The sequence below is a fragment of the Nyctereutes procyonoides genome, unplaced genomic scaffold (genome assembly GCF_905146905.1).
Source record: "Nyctereutes procyonoides isolate TBG_1078 unplaced genomic scaffold, NYPRO_anot_genome, whole genome shotgun sequence".
Classification (NCBI taxonomy): Eukaryota; Metazoa; Chordata; class Mammalia; order Carnivora; family Canidae; genus Nyctereutes; species Nyctereutes procyonoides.
The window spans coordinates 24,683,894-24,705,995 of NW_026575040.1; the positions used below are offsets into that span (position 1 = coordinate 24,683,894).

Consider the following 22,102-nt stretch of genomic DNA (forward strand, 5'->3'; position numbering starts at 1 on the left):
TACAGAGTTATAGTGTGATTTTTTTTATTTTTTTATTTTTTTAGTTTAAGTGAAAAAAAGTGGTACCATTTAAATTGTTCGAAAATGAACTGGCATCATACCATTTTGGGGGAGGGAAATAATAGGAGCCCAGAATGCGATGCCTAGAAAGGATTTTGGTATCATCTTTTGTCATCAAGGAGACAAATGTTCAGAGTTAGCATAATCAGGCAACTGTTAACATTCTCACTTTATAGGTGAGAAAACCAAGGCTTAATTCCCATTAAGGTCAGAAATAAGCCATAGGTCCCTGCTATTGTCATTACTGTGTTATACTCTTCTGGATGACTTTGTTAGTGTACTAAGACATGTAGCCAAAATATCAATGGACAGAAGACATGAACCTGAAACTGTAATAACCCATATTAGAAAGAAAGGGCATAGACAATGTGATTATAGACCTAGGAAATCCTAAAGAATAATTCTGTGAGGCTCTTAGTAAGATAATTCAGTTAAATGTCTGCTTTTGTGACATAATAGCATTTCTTAATATTAGAAAAAGCTTTTAATATTCAAAGAGCTCTCCTTTAGTGCAAAAACAATTTACACAGTGATATGTCAATAAAAAGGTACAATATCCAGAAACACATCTATCAAGCTATGGTGTGGACCTATCTGAAAAACAAAGCCAAATCAAAACTAAAACTAAATCTCTTTACCAATAGAAGTACTTTTCAAAATTGAATTACTGGAAAGATTTATTCTTCTCCTTGAAGTTGCATTTATATATTAAAATATCAGTTATTTTCCAATAATTGCAAGTTTAATGTAGACTTAATTTAAGTCTCAAATAAGTTTTATGAGAAAGCTGATATATTAATCTTAAAGTTTGCTTAAATGAATACATTGATTCTATCAGCAAGAATAAAGGAGTGATTACAGCTAAGAATTGTTAAAAAGAGGAGAATAAGCATTCTCTTATATCCTCCCAGATATTGCCAAATTTTATAAAACTGCAATAAGGAAAATGAAAGGTGCATTAAATGACATATTAAGGAATAAAGCTAAAATCCTAAAGTAGATTCTAGTGAGGAAAATAATTTATATGTGACATGGAAGCATCCCAACATAGTAAAGAAAGGATTTGTTGTTCAATAAAGGGTGATGAAAAAGCCTTGTAAAAATTAAAATTAGCACCTCATACATACATCATAGTTCTAAAAATTCCAACTGTGATAAGGAATTAAATGTGGAAAATTCAGTAAATAGCTAGGAGAAAAATATAGATGTCTGTATATATAATCTTGGCATAGAGAAAATCTATCCAAGTAAAATTCCCAGAACAGAAACTATAAACTATTGGTAAATTTGATCAGTTAAAAAGAAAACTTCTTCCTGTCAAAAATAATGTAAACAAAACTAAAAGACAAGTGATAGGTTGGTAACATTTGTATGATATATATGTGTATATATTATATATAGTAAATGATAATTTTCAGTAATCTGCAGAAACTGACATTGTTAACCGTTTTTGGAAATTGATTTAGCCTTACATATGACAAAAATTTTAAAAGTTCATACCTTTGGCCACAGAAATTCTGCTTCTAGAGTTGGAAAGTCATAAATTACCACTGGATCATGAGACAGTGCTCTTTTTCTAGCAAAGGGGCAAAGTAATATAACAACAGTGATTACTATATTGAGATTTACTCAGTATCTGTTATGGTTTGCTTAGTGCTTTACAGGGATACTGCTTCTACCTCTTTTGGCAAAGTGAAGCCAAATCAAATAATGTGTTAGAAAGTCCTCAATACCACATCTCTTCGGATCTTCTTTCTGACATACATCTTTAATCATAGTTTCTCCTAAAATATAAGAGAAATGTCAACTTAGTCTATACAAGAAATCTCCACTGGGCCTGTTTAATATAAATGGTGAATCATGGAGCACTCCCCAAGATTTTATGCAAAGTCTATATTTTTCATGGAGTTACAGGTTTATGATCCAACTCTGCTGAGATGCTTCTGAAGGTCACTAGGACCTGGGGACAGAGCATCCACATTTTCCCCTATACTCAGAAGACTTTGATTGACTTCTTACTTTGGAAAGCTTTGTATGTTTTGAAGCTGATGGAGCATTTCTTTTTCTCCATTTTCGTGGATGAAGTATGGAAGTAATTCGCTTGGGACACAGTTATTTTATAAACTGGGATCGGCGGATGTATTACTCTGGAAAATCCACACCTGCGGAAGCTCGGACAACCACTCTCAATGAAGAACTGGGCCAGATTGAGTACATTTTCTCCGACAAAACAGGAACCCTTACTCAAAATATCATGACTTTCAAAAAATGTTCCATTAATGGGAAAATCTATGGTAAGAGAAATAGTTTCTCTTTCTTATTGATATTGTTAGTAGTCCTTAAAAACATAAGCAATCCTATTTTAAGAAACCAAACCATTTATTGCGGGCCTTCTTATTAATATGGGTACCACCAGCATCTAACATAGTGCTCGGCATATAATAAACACTCACTAAATATTTGTTCAATGAATGTTGAATAATTTAGATGAAATTTTGGATTTGTTACCATTCATGGGTAGAGATAGGGGTTAGATATGATATTGTCTGAGGTTCCTTTTGGTGTTCCAACTTGTGTGATTGTGCTCTGTGGTGTTAATAGACCCATATCCCCGGGAGGACAAATTCTTGGTTAACTTGAATTAGCTCAGTAAAAGCAGTGTTTCATACTTGCTTCCTAATAGCTCTGGAATTGATGTTAGGGTCTGTATTTGTAAGAATTTACAATTCATTCCTAAGAATTCACACAGCACAGGGCTACTTTGAGTGGCCAGACAAGCTTTCATTAATATCTAATTCTTGTTTGTATGCTTTTGTCAGGATACTTGCTCTGTATTAGGATTTTCAGGCATTCTATTTATATGTGACCCTTGTCACCCTGATTTTGGCCAGTTAGCAGACAGTTCTTTTGCTGAAAGCATTGGAGCTCAGCAGAAGGTTTCTGTTGGGTATCTCTGGATTCCTGATCTCGCTTCACTGGACTCTGAGTGCCCAGATTTTTAGTACAGAAATCTCAAGAAGAAGCATCAGACAGAGGGAAAGCTTCCCTTTGTCTCCTGATTAGAAAGTTCACACATTGCCAAATATTTTAAAGTAAGATTTGATCTTGAACAGAATTAAGAAATATAAGAAGTTGATTTTAATACTCTCCTGCCTTTTAACATCCCTTTGTTACTCTGACCCCTATAACCTACCTCTCCTCTGCTCGACCTCCCCCGTTTCTTGGAGTGAACCAGATAATTCTCAACCTGGACTTCCATAAGCCCACAGGTTACATTGTGCACTTCCCATATTACTATTATAATTACTCATAGGTAAAATATTTGCTCTAAAATTTCCTTTTGACATTATTTTCAGAGGCTTTCTAAAAATACTAGCTTAACCCAAAGAGTAGTTTAAATGGGAAATTTTTAGAGTATTAGAGATATTTTTAATTTGGAGGACCTTTTGGATTCTTTTTGTAATGGCACATATTGATAATAATAATATCACTTCTAGGAAATGATGCTATGGAAATTATCAGACACGTGGACCAGGATTTATTTGTAGAGATGTTTGTCACAGGAGTATTTTTAGAGGAGGCCCTTGATTTTCACAAAGTATGTATATCCCCAGATCTTTGCAAATTTCCAGATCCCATATGGCTTGTAATTTCTGTAGTAAAATACAGAACTGAAAACTTTAACTAAACCCTTCAGATCCTTACTTTAAATACCATTATAATTTATAATGCATTTATGATGTCATTAAAATATATGCTTACTAAGGCAATCACAGAATGTTTAACAGTCACATTTTCTTGTTTTCCTATAGGTTACTCTTGTTTGTATCATAGATCTAGCCTTGGGAAAATTTGGCATTCCCTTCTAATTTATGTAAATCTTCTAGCTCAGAACTTTTATTTTCTCTGACTTCTTTAACTTTTCTTCCCTTCTATCATCAGTTTTATAAGCACTGTTCCTTGCGCAGAGAGTGGGGGCTCATTTTACAAGAAAGCACAACTTTGTTTTATTTCTATCAGTTATGAGTTACTGCCTATGGCACAATGACTGGAGCATAAGGCCAGTGAGTTTGTGTTTGAGATTTAAATTCCAGAAAGATGGTGAGTTTCATTCCCTGGCTCAGAGACTCTGCCCACTCAGCAGTCACACAGTGGTCCAGGTTTAGTCCAGTGCTCCAGAAAAACAGCAAATACCTAATTCATCAGGTTATAGCATTGTGTAGTGAAAAGAGAGAGACTCGGGTTCAGAAACATGCTTAGGCTGACTTTTTAGCTTCAGTTTAGTTAACTTCTCATGGATTTCCCTCACTTATAGAATAGGAGTAAAAATCTTCAACTTGCAAGTTTGTTATGAAGATGAGTGATAATACAAGCGCCTGGCACAGGATTGATGCAAGGAACTCTTATTATCATTTCAAGAAATATAGTCTTAGCAAATGGCATTAAATCTTCGAATGCTAAGTAAAAATTAGAAAAATCTTAAAAGCTTCTGAAGAGGGGAAAGCTAAAATAAATTATCCTTTGAAGCTATTATACAACCATTCAAAATTAGTTTCACAAAGAACTTTTAATGAACCAGAGAAATTCTCACACTTGGGTTAAGACAAAAGGAACCAGACATTTTTGAACACTATGATAAATACATGTATGCACACACACAATCAACATGAATGAAATTCCATAAATACTGGCTATCCCTAGCAGGTGGGACAATTAGTAATTTTTATTTTCTACTGTAAACATCTTGTATTTTCCAATTTATCTATAATAAGCACCCATTGGCTTATACTAAGAAAAGTTATTTTTAAATATTTGACACATAGTTGTTATGCTTTCTTCGTGGGCAGGGATTGGGGGGGGCACTGATATTGTTTAACGCTTACATGCTAATTTGACCTTGATATTGCACAGATGTATCTGGTCCAAACCAAGACAGAGATATACTTACCAGGCTCTAGCATTGGTGAGAATTGCTCTGCCTAGGATGTCATTTTGGATGCCCCAATAGTGGGAATAAAGTGGAAAACAAAAATTTGCCTCTGGCAAACATCATAGATAATATAACAACAGAATGATAAAATTTAAGAAGAACATGATTGTGAGTTTATATTTTGTGTTAATGCAACTGCATTTTAGTTCTATCTTGGGCAAACATGGATATTTCTCTGGGTTAGTCACTATGTCTAGGTTTACAGTTTGAAACCACTCCTAAAAAGTCTACATTTGAACTCATAATGCCATTTAGTAATAGTGCTTTAATAAATGTATTTCTTAAAATTAAATGTCTAAATGCAGTTTTAATTTCATTTATTCTCAATTTTTGTTTTGGCAGGTGAAGTTCATGATGACATGGGTCAGAAAACACATATGACTAAGGTGTGTAGATGATAAATTTCATTCTTTTAATTTCAAATTGTACATGTGTTTTTAAAATGATGAGTTCCTGGAGGACTGATTTCCACTGTGACCAGATGAAATATTTAATAAATAACATTAAAAGAATAGATTCATATGGTTCAAAATCCCTTCTATCGAGGTCTCTAGATATAACATCAAAATGATCTTTGCCTTAAAGTTGAGTAAAGATGTCTCTTATGATCCTCCTAATTTTCTTTTTGTGGCTATTTAAAAAAATCATTTCTTATTTTTGTTTGTCTTTTTCCTTTTCTATCTTGATTATATTAAAAAGTTGCCCCCTTCTACAAAAAAAGTGCAGCTATTGCTTTTATTTATTATTTGTATATATTTTCCTGTGTTTTAATCAAAAGTCTGCTTTTATTTTTTTAAAAATATTTTATTTATTTATTCATGAGGGGATCCCTGGGTGGCGCAGCGGTTTGGCGCCTGCCTTTGGCTCAGGGCGCGATCCTGGAGACCCGGGATCGAATCTCACATCGGGCTCCCGGTGCATGGAGCCTGCTTCTCCCTCTGCCTGTGTCTCTGCCTCTCTCTCTCTCTCTCTCTGTGACTATCATAAATAAATAAAAAATTTAAAAAATATTAAAAAAATAAAAATAAAATATTTATTTATTCATGAGAGAAACAGAGAGAGAGGCAGAGACATAGGCAGAGAGAGAAGCAGGCTCCCTGTAGGGATCCTGATGCTAAACTCGATCCCCGGACCCCGGGATCATGACCTGAGCCAAAAGTAGATGCTCAGCCACTGAGCCACCCAGGCACCCCTGCTTTTATTTTTATTAATGCCTCTGCCTCCTTTCTCCATTCTTTGAGTTTCTTTTTTGTTTTTAATTTTTCTAACTTTATACTTGGATGCTTATTAATTTTATTTTCCCCTCTTTTTATACAAATATTTATGGTTCTTAATTTTTCTCTGAATACTTTAAGTTTACCACATAGATTTGGCCTGTAATTTATTAAACTAATTTTATTTTTGTCATATCAATTTGAATATCCACATTGAAACACAGGTTTTTAAGGAAGAATTTTAAAATTCCCAAGTGGGAGAGGTTCCCCCCTAACTTCATTGTACTTTTAATAAAAGATTTGTATTGTTTCTACTTTTTTGGAATTTATAGTGGTTTCTTTGTGGCTTAATACAGTCAATTGTTGTCAGTGTTCTAGGCTTCTTAAAAAGAAAGCTTATGTCTATTCTGTTTTCAAGGTATAAAGTTAGCTAGATGTCAGTTCTACATTGTAAATTATATTATTTAGGTCTTCTTTTTTTAAGATTTTATTTATTTATTCATGAGAGACAGAGAGAGAGAGAGAGAGAGAGAGGCAGAGGGAGAAGCAGGCTCCATGCAGGGAGCCTGACGTGGGACTCGATCCCAGGACTCCAGGATCATGCCCTGGGCTGAAGGCAGGCACTCATATTTAGGTCTTCTATTCCATTATTATCTTTTATCTCTATCACCTATTGGCATAAGAGGGTAATTAAAGTATTCTGAAAAATCCCTTTCTCTCTCTCTATACATATAGTTCTTATATTGCCGGAAATCTTTGTTTTACAAGTATTGATGCTATTTGGGGGTAAATTGATATTCATAGTGGTTACATTTTTATTTTGAATTACAAAATAAATATTACACTAAAACTGCTCTCCTTTGACTCATTTAATTCTTTGTAGCCTGAATTCAACCTTATTTGATATTCATGTCAAAAGTCCTGATTTATTTTCATTTGCATGTACCCACCTATTATTTTCTGTGTTTCTAAATGACTTTATGTGTCTTTTTTGTACAGCATAGGATTGGAGTTTTCTTTGCATTCCAATCTTTTAATAACTGAGTTTGGGCCATGTACATAGGCCTATATGTTGTCTTGGTTCTAATATTTTAGGTTGTACTTTGTGTCCACCAATAGTAGACTTTTGTTTAATAATTCTTTATATGGATTCTTTTTTCTGTATGTGCAAAATTTCTTATAATGTTTAAAGTATTTCATTGCTTTTCTACCATATACTTTCAAGAGTTTATATAATATTCTCCATATTTTTTAAGTCAGTATCTATTATGAACAATGATGAAATTATATTTCTCTTCCTTTCCCTCATATTTCCTTAGTATTTTTATATTTTTCTTAAAAAAACTAAATATATATAGATTTTTATTAGTTGATTTGAAACTTTATTTTTTTCTTTTTTAAAGATTTTATTTATTTATTCATGAGAGACGCAAAGAGAGAGGCAGAGACACAGGCAGAGCAAGAAGCAGGCTCCATGTAGGGAGCCTGATGTGAGACTTGATCCCGGGTCTCCAGGATCATGCCCTAGGCTGAAGGAGGCACTAAACTGCTGAGCCACCAGAGCTGCCCAGTTGATTTGAAACTTTAAATGATATTGTCTAACCTTCAAATAATAAAATGAGGAAATCCGTATCTTCCAGTTTTTTTAACTGTCTTTTCATCTTGCATAGTCAAGGTATACAATATGTACATTTTGTTTTGGCAATCTAATCTCTTTATTTCTCTTAGACTTAGTCCTTCAGTTAAAGAAATTTAGGGCTCACCCTTAACTTATCCTTTACTAATTATTTTTTCAATTATCTCTTATTTGGATGAAGGTCATCCTCTAGTTTCAAGAAGGGTTCATAACAAACAAGAACTATATGCTAACTTTATACTTGTATGATAGCTTGATTGGCTATAATCTCTTTGAGTCAGTTTCTTCCTTGGGATTTCAGGGAATCACAGTTTCTTCCCTGGGATTTCAGGGAAGTCTAAGGTCAATGTGTATTTTACTCTTTGTAGTGAATTCATCATTTTTTCCCCTAATGCAGTATTTTTCAAAATTTCATACATGAACAAAGCAATGATTAAATAAGTCTCTATTCTATGATCCTATAGGTTTCAAGACAAAGTATACATAAAAAGTATTTTCCCATCAGCTGTTTTTTGGAAAGACATTATCACAGGACTAGCGCTTTGAGTAATAAACTTTTAGAAGTACATTCTGTGCTTTCCAGAAGTCAGTGAATTAATGGGGATCTTATTTATTATTGAATCATCTTCCATTATTTTGTTCTACCCTATTTCTTTTATCATGTTTTTTCTTTTTTTACTCAAAACATTTTTAAGTGTACAGTAAACTGTTATTAACAATTCTTATGATGTTGCACAGCAGATCTCTAGGACTTTCTCATTTTGCATGATGGAAACTCTATACTCATTCAACAGCACCTCTCCATTTCCCCATTCCGCCAGCCCCTGGAAACAACCATTCTACTTTCTGTTTCCATGAGTTTTACTATTTTGGTACCTCATAAAAGTAGAATGATGCAGTCATTATTGTTTTGTGACTGACTTATTTTACCTAATATGTGCCTTCAAGGTTCATTCATGTTATGGCATAAAGACAGGATTTTCTTCTTTCTTTATGGCCGGGTAGTATTCCATTGTATCTGTATACGACATATTCTTTATTCATTCATTTTTTGTTGAATATTTATGTTGTTTCTACCTCTTGGCTATTGCAAATAATGCTGCAGTGAACATGTGAGTGCAAATATCTCTTTAAGGTCCCAATTTTAATCCTATCATTATATTACACAGTATCTCCAGAGAGATCTGAGAAAGTACACTGTAATAATAATATTTTTATTAGAAAATATTAATTCAAACTAAGTGGACTAAAAAATCTATAATTAGAACATACAGTACTAGGTCAGATATTACTGCCAAGATGAATTCAAGTCAGGCTAGGTTTTGCCATTGAGTAGGTTTTGAAAAAAAACATCTTTTTTAGGACTTCTTTGTATGTTGAGTTGTAGTAAGTATTTAAGGATCTATTCAGCCATTGGGTATTTTTTTCCTTATGCTCTTGGAAGGGTCATTGTTTTGGTGCTTGGCTCTGAAATGAGAAAATAATATTTAATAGTAATGAAGAAACAGAAAGCCATTCGCAGTGCCAGATGTTTGAGACTGAAAAATCACACAAACACTAAAAATATGTAGAGGGTGTATTTTTGAATTTTAAGAGATTATTGTTCAAAGGAGGTGTATAGTTTTTTTTTTCTATTGTTCTCCTACAGAAAAATGAGCCTGTGGATTTCTCAGTCAATCCTCAAGCAGATAGAACATTTCAGTTCTTTGACCACCGTCTGATGGAATCCATTAAACTGGGGGATTCCAAGGCGTATGAATTTCTTAGGTTACTTGCCCTTTGCCACACTGTAATGTCGGAGGAAAATAGTGCAGGTAAGTACAAACTGTGAGCCTTACTTTTTATATCAGAAGGATACTTTATTTAAAATATTCGGATTTAGAAGGATGTTCTAATTAAAAATATGCATTTCTTCAGGGGTTTACTTATCACCAGCTTTTCTTTATATTTATTTATATTCTGAGTGTTTTCCAAAAATTATGGAGAGATTGAAAAGGAGAGAAAAAGAAGAGAAATAGGAGTAATGGAAAGACAAGGCCCTGATGTGCCAGTAAAAGGGGATGAGATCTTTCTTATAATTGAGCACCGTATTTGACTGTGAGCTTCCCAGTAGCCAGGACAAATAGGAAAATAACATTGTTGTGTTTAGCTCTCGTTTAACACGAACATCTAATAGATGCAGATGATGATCAGGCATATGCTTAGAAGGAACGAGCTTTCTCAGTAATGAGGATAGATGTACACTGATAGTAGTAAGATGAGCACTGGGTGTTATATGCTACTGATGAATTACTGGAAACTACATCTGAAACTAATGATGTACTATATGTTGGCAAATTGAATTTAAATGAAAAAAAAGTAGAAGGTTCTTAGTCCCCATCATGAACAAGTCCTCACACTATTAGATGGTTGTTTAGAGCCCAGAGTTCATAGAATAAAACAAAATCAGCTGGGCCACTTTACTATTGAAGTGAGGAGGCATGTAGATAATGGTATAGTGAATCAGCTTTTTACTCCAGTTGATCCACCTGGAGCCCATTGTATTTACAAGTTTTATTTCTTTCTGCTACCAGTGAGTGAGTAAAAATTACCATCCAAGTAATTTCAACTCAAAAGTGAAATATATAAAAACTGTTGACTGTAATATGTATGTCCTATATATGTGTGTGTATATATATGTACATACATACACTTGTATTTTTTCTATATATATAGTTTTTTAAATTTTTTTCCTTCTTGTGATTACATTCAAGCCATAGTTTTGTCCTCGATGATACTAGATTAGCTCATTCCTCCAGTTTTAATTGCTGTGAGGATTCATATAATTTTATTTATAAGGCCAGTGATTAATTATATTTTTATCTGAGGATATCACAATGCCTTTAAGTTTCTTTTATCTTTGCCTTTGAGTTTATTTCCTTTCCAAAACTGTTTTATTTTTAATAGCAATCTGTTTTTATTTTAATGTTTTATACCATCTTAGAGCTCTTTGAGGATCTTAATTATTCTTAATTTGAAATTTTCTTTTGTTTCCTCTATGATTTTCCATTTTATTGAATGTTGTTTTTTGAATCCTGTGTCTAACTTTCATGTTCTCAAATGTTTGATGACTTGTGGTTGCTTATTCTTGTATTTGTATTTGAGAATCCCTGTTTGTCCCTCGGTGAATGTAGATTTTGATTACAGTGGCCAATCTCCCCAAATTGTGAGGGAGACATAGAATACATAGCTCAGCTCATTTTCTGAGTATGGGGTTCCTCCCTCCAGGAATTCATACCGTGTCTGGGGTTAACTATCTTACTTTTTCAGTCTGTGTCAAAACTTCCACTTGAAAGAGGGTTGTACTGGCCTGGAACAAAATGTCAATCATTGGGTTCCTTTCCCTCATTTTCTCTTATCCTTGTGGAATTCTTTTTTTTTTTTTTTAAGATTTTATTTATTTATTCATGAGAGACAGAGACGGGGGGGGGGCAGAGACACATGCAGAGAGAAGCAGGCTCCATGCAGGGAGCCCGATGTGGGACTCGATCCCGGGACTCCAGGACCATGCCCTGGGCCAAAGGCAGGCGCCAAACCGCTGGGCCACCTAGGGATCCCCACCTTGTGGAATTCTGAAGCCATATTCAGGCTCTTCTCAGTTTTGGTGTCCAGCTGCAGCACTCAAATCTTTGAGGTTTCCTTAAGTGGACTATACACTTTGTGTAGAAGAACATTTTCAAGATTTTGTTCTGGAGGTAACTGTCACTGAAACCTGTTCAGAGTAAGCTGGCAGAAGGAGGAGCTCAAATGGCCTGGAGTGCTGAGCCGAATTCTTCAACTAATTTTACTAATGATGTTCCCGAGAGCATTTCTCTCCTCTGATTCTGAGTCTCGAGAATCTTCTTGGGATTTCTCTTACTTCTGTATTCATTTCCTTTTGCAAATGCTCTGAAGTTTTTCTCTTCATTGGTCGAATCTAGTTTTTATCTAGTTTGCTGATAGCATTCATTCTTCTTTTCTAGTATCATTTAAAATGTTTTCATGATGTGATATAATTAAATGCAATAAAACACCCAGATCTTATGTGTGTTGCTTGATGAGTTTGGACAATTATATACATCCATGTAACCCTCACCCCCAACAGGGTTTAAATCTTTTCTATCACTTCAGAGAGATTACTCTTGTCCCTTTTCAGTCCACAATCCCAACCCCTGCCCAGCCAGCCACTGCTATGATTTCTATAATCAGAGATGAATTTTGACTATTTTGTACTTCATATAAATGGAATCATATAATATATATTCTTTTGTGTCTGACTTCTTTCACACAATGTAATTTTTTTAAAAAAGATTGATTTATTCATTTTTTTTTAGAGGGGGTGAGCAGGAGGAGGGGCGGAGAGAGAGAGAGAGAGAATCTCAGGCAGACTCCAATATGAGCACAGAGCCTGAAGCGGGGGTTAATCTCATGACCCTGAGATCATGACATGAGCCGAAACCACGAGTTGGATGCTTGATGGACTGAGCCACCCAGGTGTTCCTCACACATGTGTTTCTGTCATTCATCCATTTTGTTGTGTCAATCAATAGTTCATTCTTTTTTATTGCTATGTAATATTACATTATGTGAGTGTACCATAATTTTCTTTTTAGTCCTCTGTTTATGCATATTTGGGTTGTTTCCAGCTTTGGGCTATTATGAGTAAAGCTGTCATAATCATTTTTATGTCTTTAAAAAATATTTAACAAATTTGTTTTGGTAAACACCTAGGAATAGAAATTGCCAGATCATAGTATATGTTTAACTTTATAAGAAACTGCCCATCATGATACACATGGTTGTATCATTTTATAAATCCCACCATCAGTGTATGAGAGTTCTAGTACCTTGACATCCTTGCCAACATTAGTATTATCATTCTTAAATTTTTCCCATTTTAGTGGGTATTGGTTAATATCCTGCCATATAAAGTCATTTTGAAGTGAAGAGAGGTGGGTGTTATATCCTTTAAACTATTTCTATCTCTCCCTTTAAGACATAAAATTCTAAGTGAAGGATTACATCACTGAGTTGGGGGGAATTATTTTGCTCTCCTTTTAAAGCTTTAATTACAGAGAGATAGTTTAAATCCATATGTTAAATTACCTTGAAAAACAAAGTTTTCTTATATAAGTGTTAATTATGGAAAATAATAGAACCCAAATCTAACTAACTTAAAATTTATGATTGTATAATTTATAATTGAAGCTATCACTTTTGTTTTAAATATATGCTGCTTCATAAATAAGTCATTTGGAGAAGTTGACATTTTCATTTCCTTCTCCAGGATGAAATCTCATAAGCAGGAAAGTGGAAAGAAAGTACAAAAGTTTTTAATAGGATTTTTTTCTATTTTTGTGTATTGCAATTAAAGAGATAAAAAATTTAGAATTCTTTTTCTTATTGCCTCATTATATAAATCCTTTAAAAATTTTTGAGGCTTGCCTTACGGCCTGGTATGTAGTCAGTTTCCATAAAAGTTTCATGTATGCTTGAAATGAATGTACATTCTACAGTTATTAGGTCCTGGGTTCTAAATATATCCATTAGGTAATGTTTATTGATTGAATTCTTCAATCTTTTACCCCCTGTGGATTATTTTGAGTACTTGATTTCACAATTAATGAGTAGTTTAAAATCATCAACTATAACAGTACCTTTGTCTATTTCTATTTGTAGCTGTGTCTATGTTTGCTTTTTATGTTTTAAGGTCATGTTATTAGTTAGATACTTATTTACATTTATGTCTCTTTAAATTAAAACTTGTATCAGTATACATTGATCCTCTTTATCGCTAGTAAATCTAGTAATATTTTTGCCTTAAAGTTTATCTTGACTGATATGAATATAGTTATACATGTTTTGCTTTTATTAGTATTTACATTGTTTATATTTTCCCTCTATTTCGTCCTGCTAATCTACTTTTTGTGTTTTAGACACATTTTTTTGTGAATGGAATAATTTTTGACATTTAAAAAGAATAGTTTGATAGAATTAAAAATTAAGCAGCAAATATAGTCCATTACCTTTATTGATCATTGATATATTTAGATTTTAAGTATTTAATATATAATTATTGATACATTTAGTTTATTTCTACCATCTTATTTTGTATTTTATATTTGCCCCATTTTTTTGTCTTAGTCTCCTCTTTTTTTTTTCCTCTTACGGATTTAGTCCCTTTTTACTTCTGCTCCTTCGGAATCCTTATTTGTATTTTAGTGGCTAGCCTAGAAATTTTAGCATAATGAACTTATCAAGCCTAAGCCTTCTTTCAAACAAAACAAAGACTTTAGAACTCTTCAACATTAGTCATCCCTATAGGAGGGCTTATGTAGTTCTCTCATCATATATGTTCTTTTCTAATTTAATTTAATTTTCTTTTTTAATGCCACAAGATGTTTTTCTTGTTTTTATGGTCAGTGTTTCCTTAGATTTATCCTCTATACTTACTAATTTTTATGCTTTTCAATGCTTGTCCCATCTCTGTTCTTCTGTTGACAGAAACTGTATTATTCTTTAGAATTTCTTATAACTTCCTTATAGTAAGCTTTCAAAAACTTTGAAAAACAACAATATTATATTCTTATTATCGAAGATTTTGCTGTGTGCAGAAATTTAAGGTGATAATTTTCTCTCAACACATTGAAGGTACTCCACTATATCCTACTACTATTTCTGTTACTGTATAGTCAGCTGTCAATCCAATTGTGGCTTGGAAGTCATCAATCTTATCTCCCTGGCTACTTTTAAGATTTCTTCTTCTGTGTTCTCACTATAGGAATGCGTTTTTTTTTTTTTTTTAAATATATTGCTTGGAATTCATTGAGATTCTTGAATCTGATTGAAAGATGGCATTCATCATTTCTGGAGTTTCCTTGGCCATGCATTTCTTCAAGCATTGCCTCTGACTCATTTTCTATTTTCATATTAGATGTTCAGTGTCAGATATTTTCACTCCATTCTCTGTGTTTTTTTTTTTTTTTTAACAAGTCTCTCATTTTTCCCTTCCTCTGTCTTTCTGGGATATATTCTGGAATTTTTTCCATTTTCCCCCTAGTACATGACTTCTTTCTCTAGTAATATCTAATTTGCAGCTTTTAATTTTTAGTTCTTTGTTTCTTTATCAAGTCTGCTTAATATTATGCCTCTCTTTTATTTTATTAAGTATTTGTGTGTGCTATTTCTGCTTTTTTAAAATAAGGCTTTATTTATTAACTTGACAGAGAGGGAGATAGCAAACACAAGTAAGGGAAGGGGCAAAGGGAGAGTGGGAAGCCGGCTTTCCACTGAGCAGGGAACCCAATGCAGGGCTCATCCCAGGGTCCTAGGATCATGATCTGAGCTGAAGGCAGATGCTTAGCCAACTGAGCCACCCAGGCACCTTTGGGTGTGTTATTTCTAATAATTCCAATATCTGAAGTTTTTGCAGTAATATTCTTTCTGTTCTGTTGATTCTCATTGTGTCCTATTTATTGAGATTTTAATGATTTTTTACTGTGAGATAACCATTTTACTTGGAAGTTTGTTTTTAGAAATTCTTTGGGTCCTCAGGTGAAGGCTGGTTCCTCCAGAGAGGACTTGCTTTGCTTTAGTAAGTGTTCTAACAGAGAAACACATTAAACTAAATTTTCAGTTTGATTTTTTTTCAAACCACTTAGATAATGTACAAATATATACGAACCCTTAGAGGCTGGAAATCAATGATCAAGTTCTGGTTCAGAAAGGGCCCTCAAGGCAAAAGCTGGCTAAGTCTTCTTTTATTCTTTGTATTTTTTTTTTCCTGTCTTTGACCTGAACAATTCTTGTTTTCTTGCCAGTACATCTTTCATGGATGTATTTAAAAGTATTATAATGTTTTATATAGAATCTGTAGTTGTTTGTAGCAGGGAAGTTGGTCCTGGCACCTAGTTTACTGTGTTGCCAGAAGTGGCAGTTATATTGTTTCATAGGTAAATCAAATAATTGCTTTAATTCTTTTCCCTTTTTGAATTTTAAAATTAATTTATGCCTACTATATAAAGGGAAACCACACGGTACAAAGTTTATAAAGCCAAAGCTAATAATTTCTTCCATTAACTCCTTCAATCTCACCCCTACAGTGTTAGTAACCAATGATAACATTTGGTGTGCATTATTTCACCATGTAATAGGTGAATGTGAATGAATATGAATTCATAGGAATACATGTAATAGGTAGGTGGTTTATTTGTTTTTATTGAAAAGGAATCATAGTGTGTACATTAATATGCAACATTTTTTAAAGAACATATCTTGGGCATTACTCTAAGTCAGTAAGTATGGATATAATTCTTTCTACTTTTTCTAATGTATTTTTACAAAGATAATTTTATATAGAAGGCTTTAGCTTATACATGCTGTATTTTTATGGTTTTTAAATTATTTTTTTGGCTTATCACATCCTTTTTTCTCTTCTCCCCTCTAATTCCTAGTCTGATACATTCACAATATCAAGCACCAAGAATGAACACACCAGTTTGATTTCTTACATTTCAAGGGGTTGCTTGTATGCATTCTCATAAAATGATCATTAGTAGCCGACTAAAGTGGAATCTGAAATATCTGCTCCATCACTCTTTGGCTGTGTGATCTTGCAAAAACCATATACTTTCTATAGTCATAGGTCAATGGTAATCATAATTTTAATAATCCCTACCTCAAGGCTTTCCATGACGATTATGTGAGTTAATATATATTGAGTGTTTTAGTTTGTGAAACTCCCATTGCATATCTCATCACTGAAAATACAAAGATATAACTTCTGACCTGAGAAACTTTCAGCATTGTGGAGAGGCAGATGCAGAAATGGATATTTTCGTGTAAGATGACAAAGGCTGTGATGGTGGTATGTGTAATATCCTGTGGTATCCCACAGAATAGACATTTGGTCCAGCTTGTTGGCAAGTAGAAAATTTCTGATTTCTGGATCTAACACTTGGGTGGGTATTATAGAAAGAGTTGGCATTAGTATTGGCATTCTGTGAATGTTAGCGATTAGTCTCAGTATTTTTTTAAAGATTTTATTTATTTATTTATTTATTTATTTATTTATTTATTTGAGACACCGCAAGAGAGAGGCAAAGACACAGGCAGAAGAATAAGCAGGCTCCATGCAGGGAGCCTGATGTGGGACCCGATTCTGGGACTCCAGGATCATGCCCTAAGCCGGAGACAGATGCTTAACCACTAAGCCACCCAGGCATCCCAGTTATTCTCAGTATTAATGCATCTATTTCTTTTCCTTTTATGTTTAATAGAATTTTTTTTGTTACTGTTTAATACAATGGTTTCTTTTTCTTTTAGGACAGCTGATTTACCAAGTTCAGTCGCCTGATGAAGGGGCTTTAGTGACTGCTGCAAGAAATTTTGGGTTCATTTTTAAGTCTCGCACCCCAGAGACAATAACAGTAGAAGAATTGGGAACACTGGTGACTTACCAACTGCTTGCCTTCTTGGACTTCAACAATATCAGAAAAAGGATGTCTGTCATAGGTATGGCTGGTAGCTGAGATTATGTTTGATTTTTTTGGTAAAGATCTTTATTAGAGAGAGAGTGAAAACAAGCAGGGCGAGTGGCAGGCAGAGAGAGAGGGAGAAGCAGACTCTCTGCTGAGCAGTGAGCCCAACACGGAGCTTGATTCCAGGACCCAGAAATCATGACCTGAGCCCAAGGCAGATGCTTAACCAACTGAGCCACCCAGGTGTCCCTGATCATTTGATAGTACTTGTTGTATTGCTGCTTCTCAAGAATGATTTCACTATTGGTTTATGTACTGAGAGTTGTGATTATTTTTGTGGCTTTATGAACTTCTTTCATATTCAACTTAACTTCAGTATTGCAGTAATAAGTATAAGTAATGTATAACAGATGCTTATTGAGTCCAGCACTATTGTAGATGCTCCTCATGAATTAATTGATTTAATTGTCACAGCAATTCTATAAAGTTACTATTATTGTTAGGCCCATTTTAAAGATAACAAAACTGAGACACAGAGAATTAATAGATCCACAAAAACTACTCACTGTGTTTCCTAGGGGTGTTTCCCGGTGTTTCACTACTTGTCTGTATTATTGCAATATCTTCAAAACCATTTCCCCTTAAAATAATGCTCTGTGCTGATACCAGGGTATTCTTTCTAAAACATTGGCCTGATTTTGCCATCACCTACATAAAATCTTTGGGGGCTCCCTAGAACTTAGAGGGTAACATTCTTACCAGAGCATTCAAGATTATTTACAATTTAACCTCAGTTTACTCTTCTTCTACTTCCCAAACTTCCCAAACTTCACTACGTCTTGCCATTCCAGCATGCATTGTGCACTTTTACCCTTGTGTGTGCTATTTCCCCTAATTAGGACTCTCCTCTTCTTGGAAAGCTTCTACTAAGCTGGAAATGTCCAATTTAAATGTCACCTGTTCTGTCAATTCTTATTCTACTCTCTAAATAACCACATTCTCCTTTGTTCCTCAGGGCACCTTGTTCATAACACCAGTGTGATACCAGCCCCATGATACTCATGAACTTCCCAGTTGTTAGAGTATATGCTCTCTGAGGGCAGTACTGTGTTTTAGTTATTTAAAAATCCCCAAGCCCAGCACAGAGCTTGACATATAGTAGCTTTTCTTTAAATGTTTGTTAAATAAGATTTAATTCAATACTTTGTAACTTATGAATATCCTGATCATCATATTAAGTGGGTTTCTACAATGGAAAACATGTGTATATATGGTTGGGTTTTGATTTGTAACTATGGGAAACTAGCCATGGGATATTGTTCTCAGCAGGTAAAAAGCAAACATCATCTGAGTATGTTTATATTTATTTTTTTGACAATATGCTGTAGGCAGTCCTCAATGGTGCTGCTGAAGAGCACATATGCTGCTCTAGGCGTTGGTCTAATGATGTATTAGCAAGAGTAATCTATTTACAGCTTCAGGGGAGGTGATACTAATGTTGGGTTGGCCTAGAACTAGCTTTTCTTTGCTATGAGGGTGTTGACAAAATCCTAAAATTGCTACACAGGGAAACTTTTGGCTTTTCCCCAGCATCAGTCACCACTACAGGCTGTGGAGAAATCACAGCTTAACCACAAACTTCAGATGTCTGACTTAATGGATCCCATATGAAGAAAGGTAATGTTCCACTACAGAATGCATGGAAGCTTGTGGGCTTTATTTTGGCTCTGTTTGGTTTTTAATCAGGAGGAATTCGAAAGAGGGGATTCACTAGGGAAGAAAAGTCTCTGTTTGATAATGAAGCACAAAAAAACAATACTAGTCTCATGATTGTCACATGGCTTGGTCTGTGGGGACAACACCCTGATGTGAGGACTCAGATATTTACTGCTGCTTCTGCTTCCCCTCCTCTTCCTCCTCCTTCTCTTGCTCCTCCTTCTCTTGCTCCTCCTCCTCTTCCTTCTCCTCCCTCTCTATTTCCTCCTCCTCTTCTTTTCTTCTTCCTCTTCTTCTTTCTTCTCCACCTCTGTTTCCTTTCTCCTCCTTCCTTTTTTTGAGGGAGGATCTATTTGTTGAATCATGAGTGTATAGTTTTGATATTAGTACTACTTTCATTCCAGGATAAGAGCCCTGATTTAATTCAGTTATCTAAAAATAGATTTCTATAAATAATTTCATCAGAGGGTACAGAACCTACTATATTGATAAACATATAAATCTTATTATACAAATTTGAAAGGAACAATTCTCATTATATAAATAAAAATACAGAGATAAAATTCAATGATACTTATTAATAGAGGCAAGTGGCACATAAACATTAAGGAAGAATGAATTTGGCTAGCTCCTTGCAAAACCCTTGCAAGTAAGAGTTGCTCAACTCTAAACTTTTTAGAGAGTATCAAAATACAAATTATACTGCCATATGACAGACATTTCTCTGTATGGATATATGAACAACCATCCAATGAGATATTGCAAAATAGAATTATTCATCACCTTTCACAGTGTTGTTATTGCATTTACTCTTATAGCATAAACCTGGAAGCCATTTCTGATTTTTTTCTTTTTATGTCACAACGCATAGCTGCTGCTTTTAATGAATTTTGCATAATTATAATCCAACCCAATTAAGCAAATATTTAGTAAGTGCCTACCACGTCCCAGGGACTTGAAGCTAAGGGAAACATGGACTTGAAAAATGTTCTGTGTGATTGCATCTGGAAAATATGGTGAAGTAGGGTAGAAAATAGGCTAGAAAAGGACAGGTCTTGATGATTCCTATTTATGTCATGTTAAGAGTCCAAACTTGATCTAAAGGCAGAGGGAAACTATTGCAAGATTCTAGGCTGTAATGTGAAGATGTCTCTGTCTGGATTACAGGAGTTTGGAGAGAAGCAGGATTGAAATGAGTAAAATTATCATATTTGGGTTAATATGATAATTTAGCCAAGAGATAAGGTGATAAAGAGAAATTCATGGCTGCAGTTGGATGTATGGGTGGTGGTGGAAGAGGAGCTTTGAGTGATGGCTGGATATCTGATTTGGGAGACAGAATAAATGATGAAGCCGGCTATTGAGATGGAGACATAAGAGAAATACCTAGTTATTAGAGGAAGAGAATGTGTCCAGTTTGAGTTTGATGTTTCTGTACACATCTAAAAGGAGATATCTAGTTGGTGATTGGATGTACAGATTGGAAGGGAGCACTGGAGATGGATTTGGGCAGGATATATACATTTAAAAGCAATCTTTCTCTCAGTGGAATCTGAAGCCATAGAAATGAGTGTGACTACATGGAGAGTGGAAGGGGAATTAGATCCTAGGAAAATCTTTGAAGAACACCAATTTATAAAGGACTGGCAATGGCAAAAGAATCTGTTACTAAAAATCTATGACTTTTGTCCAGACTCTGCCCACATGTTATCTTGACTGAAAAGAACTGTTATGTTCTTTTTAATTTAATTTTTTTTTTTTTTTTTTTTTTAGAAAGAGAAAGAGAGTCAGGGGAGAGTCAGGTAGAGAGAGAATCTGGAACATACTGTCCACTAAGCATGGAGCCTATGTGGGGCTTGATCTCAAGACCCTGAGATCATGACCTGAGCTGAAATCAAGAGTCTGGTGCTTAACCAACTGAGCCACTCAGGTGCCTCTCTTTTTAATTTGTTTTAAAAAGACTAACTTCTGAAATGAGTGAGATTTGATTAGTCTTGAGATTTCCTAACAGAAGTGACTTAGAAGCCTTGAAAGAAGAGATATAAAACTTGCTGAGCTGCTAAAGGAAAGGGTTAGTGAGTAAAATTTAACAAGATTCCATGAAATTGAGTTTACACAAACTCAAATTTAAAAGTGCTAATATTGAGTTACGAAAAAACATGGAAGAAATGGAAAATCTTTACTGAATGAGAAAAATGTAGCTTGAAAAGGACCTTAGAAGTTAGTGTTTAAATATCTCCTTTTCAATATGTAGGAACTGAGATGAAGAGATTGTAAGGGATTTGCACAAATCATAACTGGTTTGTGATTTCCTAGACCAATAGTTCTTCATGTATGGTCTAGGGAACCCTTAGAAAACTTGGGACTTTTCAGAGGATACACAAGGACAAATACATTTTCATAATAATACTAATGTTATTTGTCTTTTTCATTCTTTTTCTCATGAGTATTTTGTGGAGTTTTATAACAGCTGTTCACAACAGACTGAACTGCAGAAACAGATATGAGAATCCAATTGTCTTTTAAGCTAGACATTAAAGAGATCTATAATTATGTAAAACAATGCCACTCTCCAAACTAATTCTTTTGTTGTAGAAATTGTAATTATTTTCATAGAAATGTTATTTATGTTAATATGTAATGTTTGTTATAATTATTATAATAGTTATGTTATTATAATAATTGGTGTCAAAAGACCATTGATATAATAAAATTTCTCAACTTCAATTTCTAATATGGTAAATATTGATAGATAAAACCCACTTTAAAAAAGCCCTGGAGTTCTGAAAATTTTTTAGAGTGTATAGGGGTTCTGAGACCAAGTTTGAGAACTGATGTCCTAGCCTGGAATATAAACAAAACAACAGTCACAGAGAAATCATACTGGTAAAAGTAGGATGCACATACTTGGCCTCTATAGCTCTGGTGATGGAAGAGAGAAAATATGGGAGAAATTATTAATTTGGATTGCTGTAGAAGAGAAGCAAAG

The 22,102-nt window shown here is 34.2% G+C and overlaps 1 protein-coding gene across 1 annotated transcript in view; it reads left to right on the forward strand.

Moving 5' to 3' along the window:
• Window positions 1–22,102, forward strand: part of ATP8B4 (ATPase phospholipid transporting 8B4 (putative)) — a 227,912-nt gene that overhangs the window by 151,715 nt on the left and 54,095 nt on the right. The window contains exons 13-16 of the mRNA XM_055320253.1: window positions 2,146–2,354; window positions 5,393–5,436; window positions 9,549–9,714; window positions 17,243–17,431. Coding sequence (XP_055176228.1) covers window positions 2,146–2,354; window positions 5,393–5,436; window positions 9,549–9,714; window positions 17,243–17,431 — 608 coding nt within the window. The remainder of the gene's footprint in view (window positions 1–2,145; window positions 2,355–5,392; window positions 5,437–9,548; window positions 9,715–17,242; window positions 17,432–22,102) is intronic.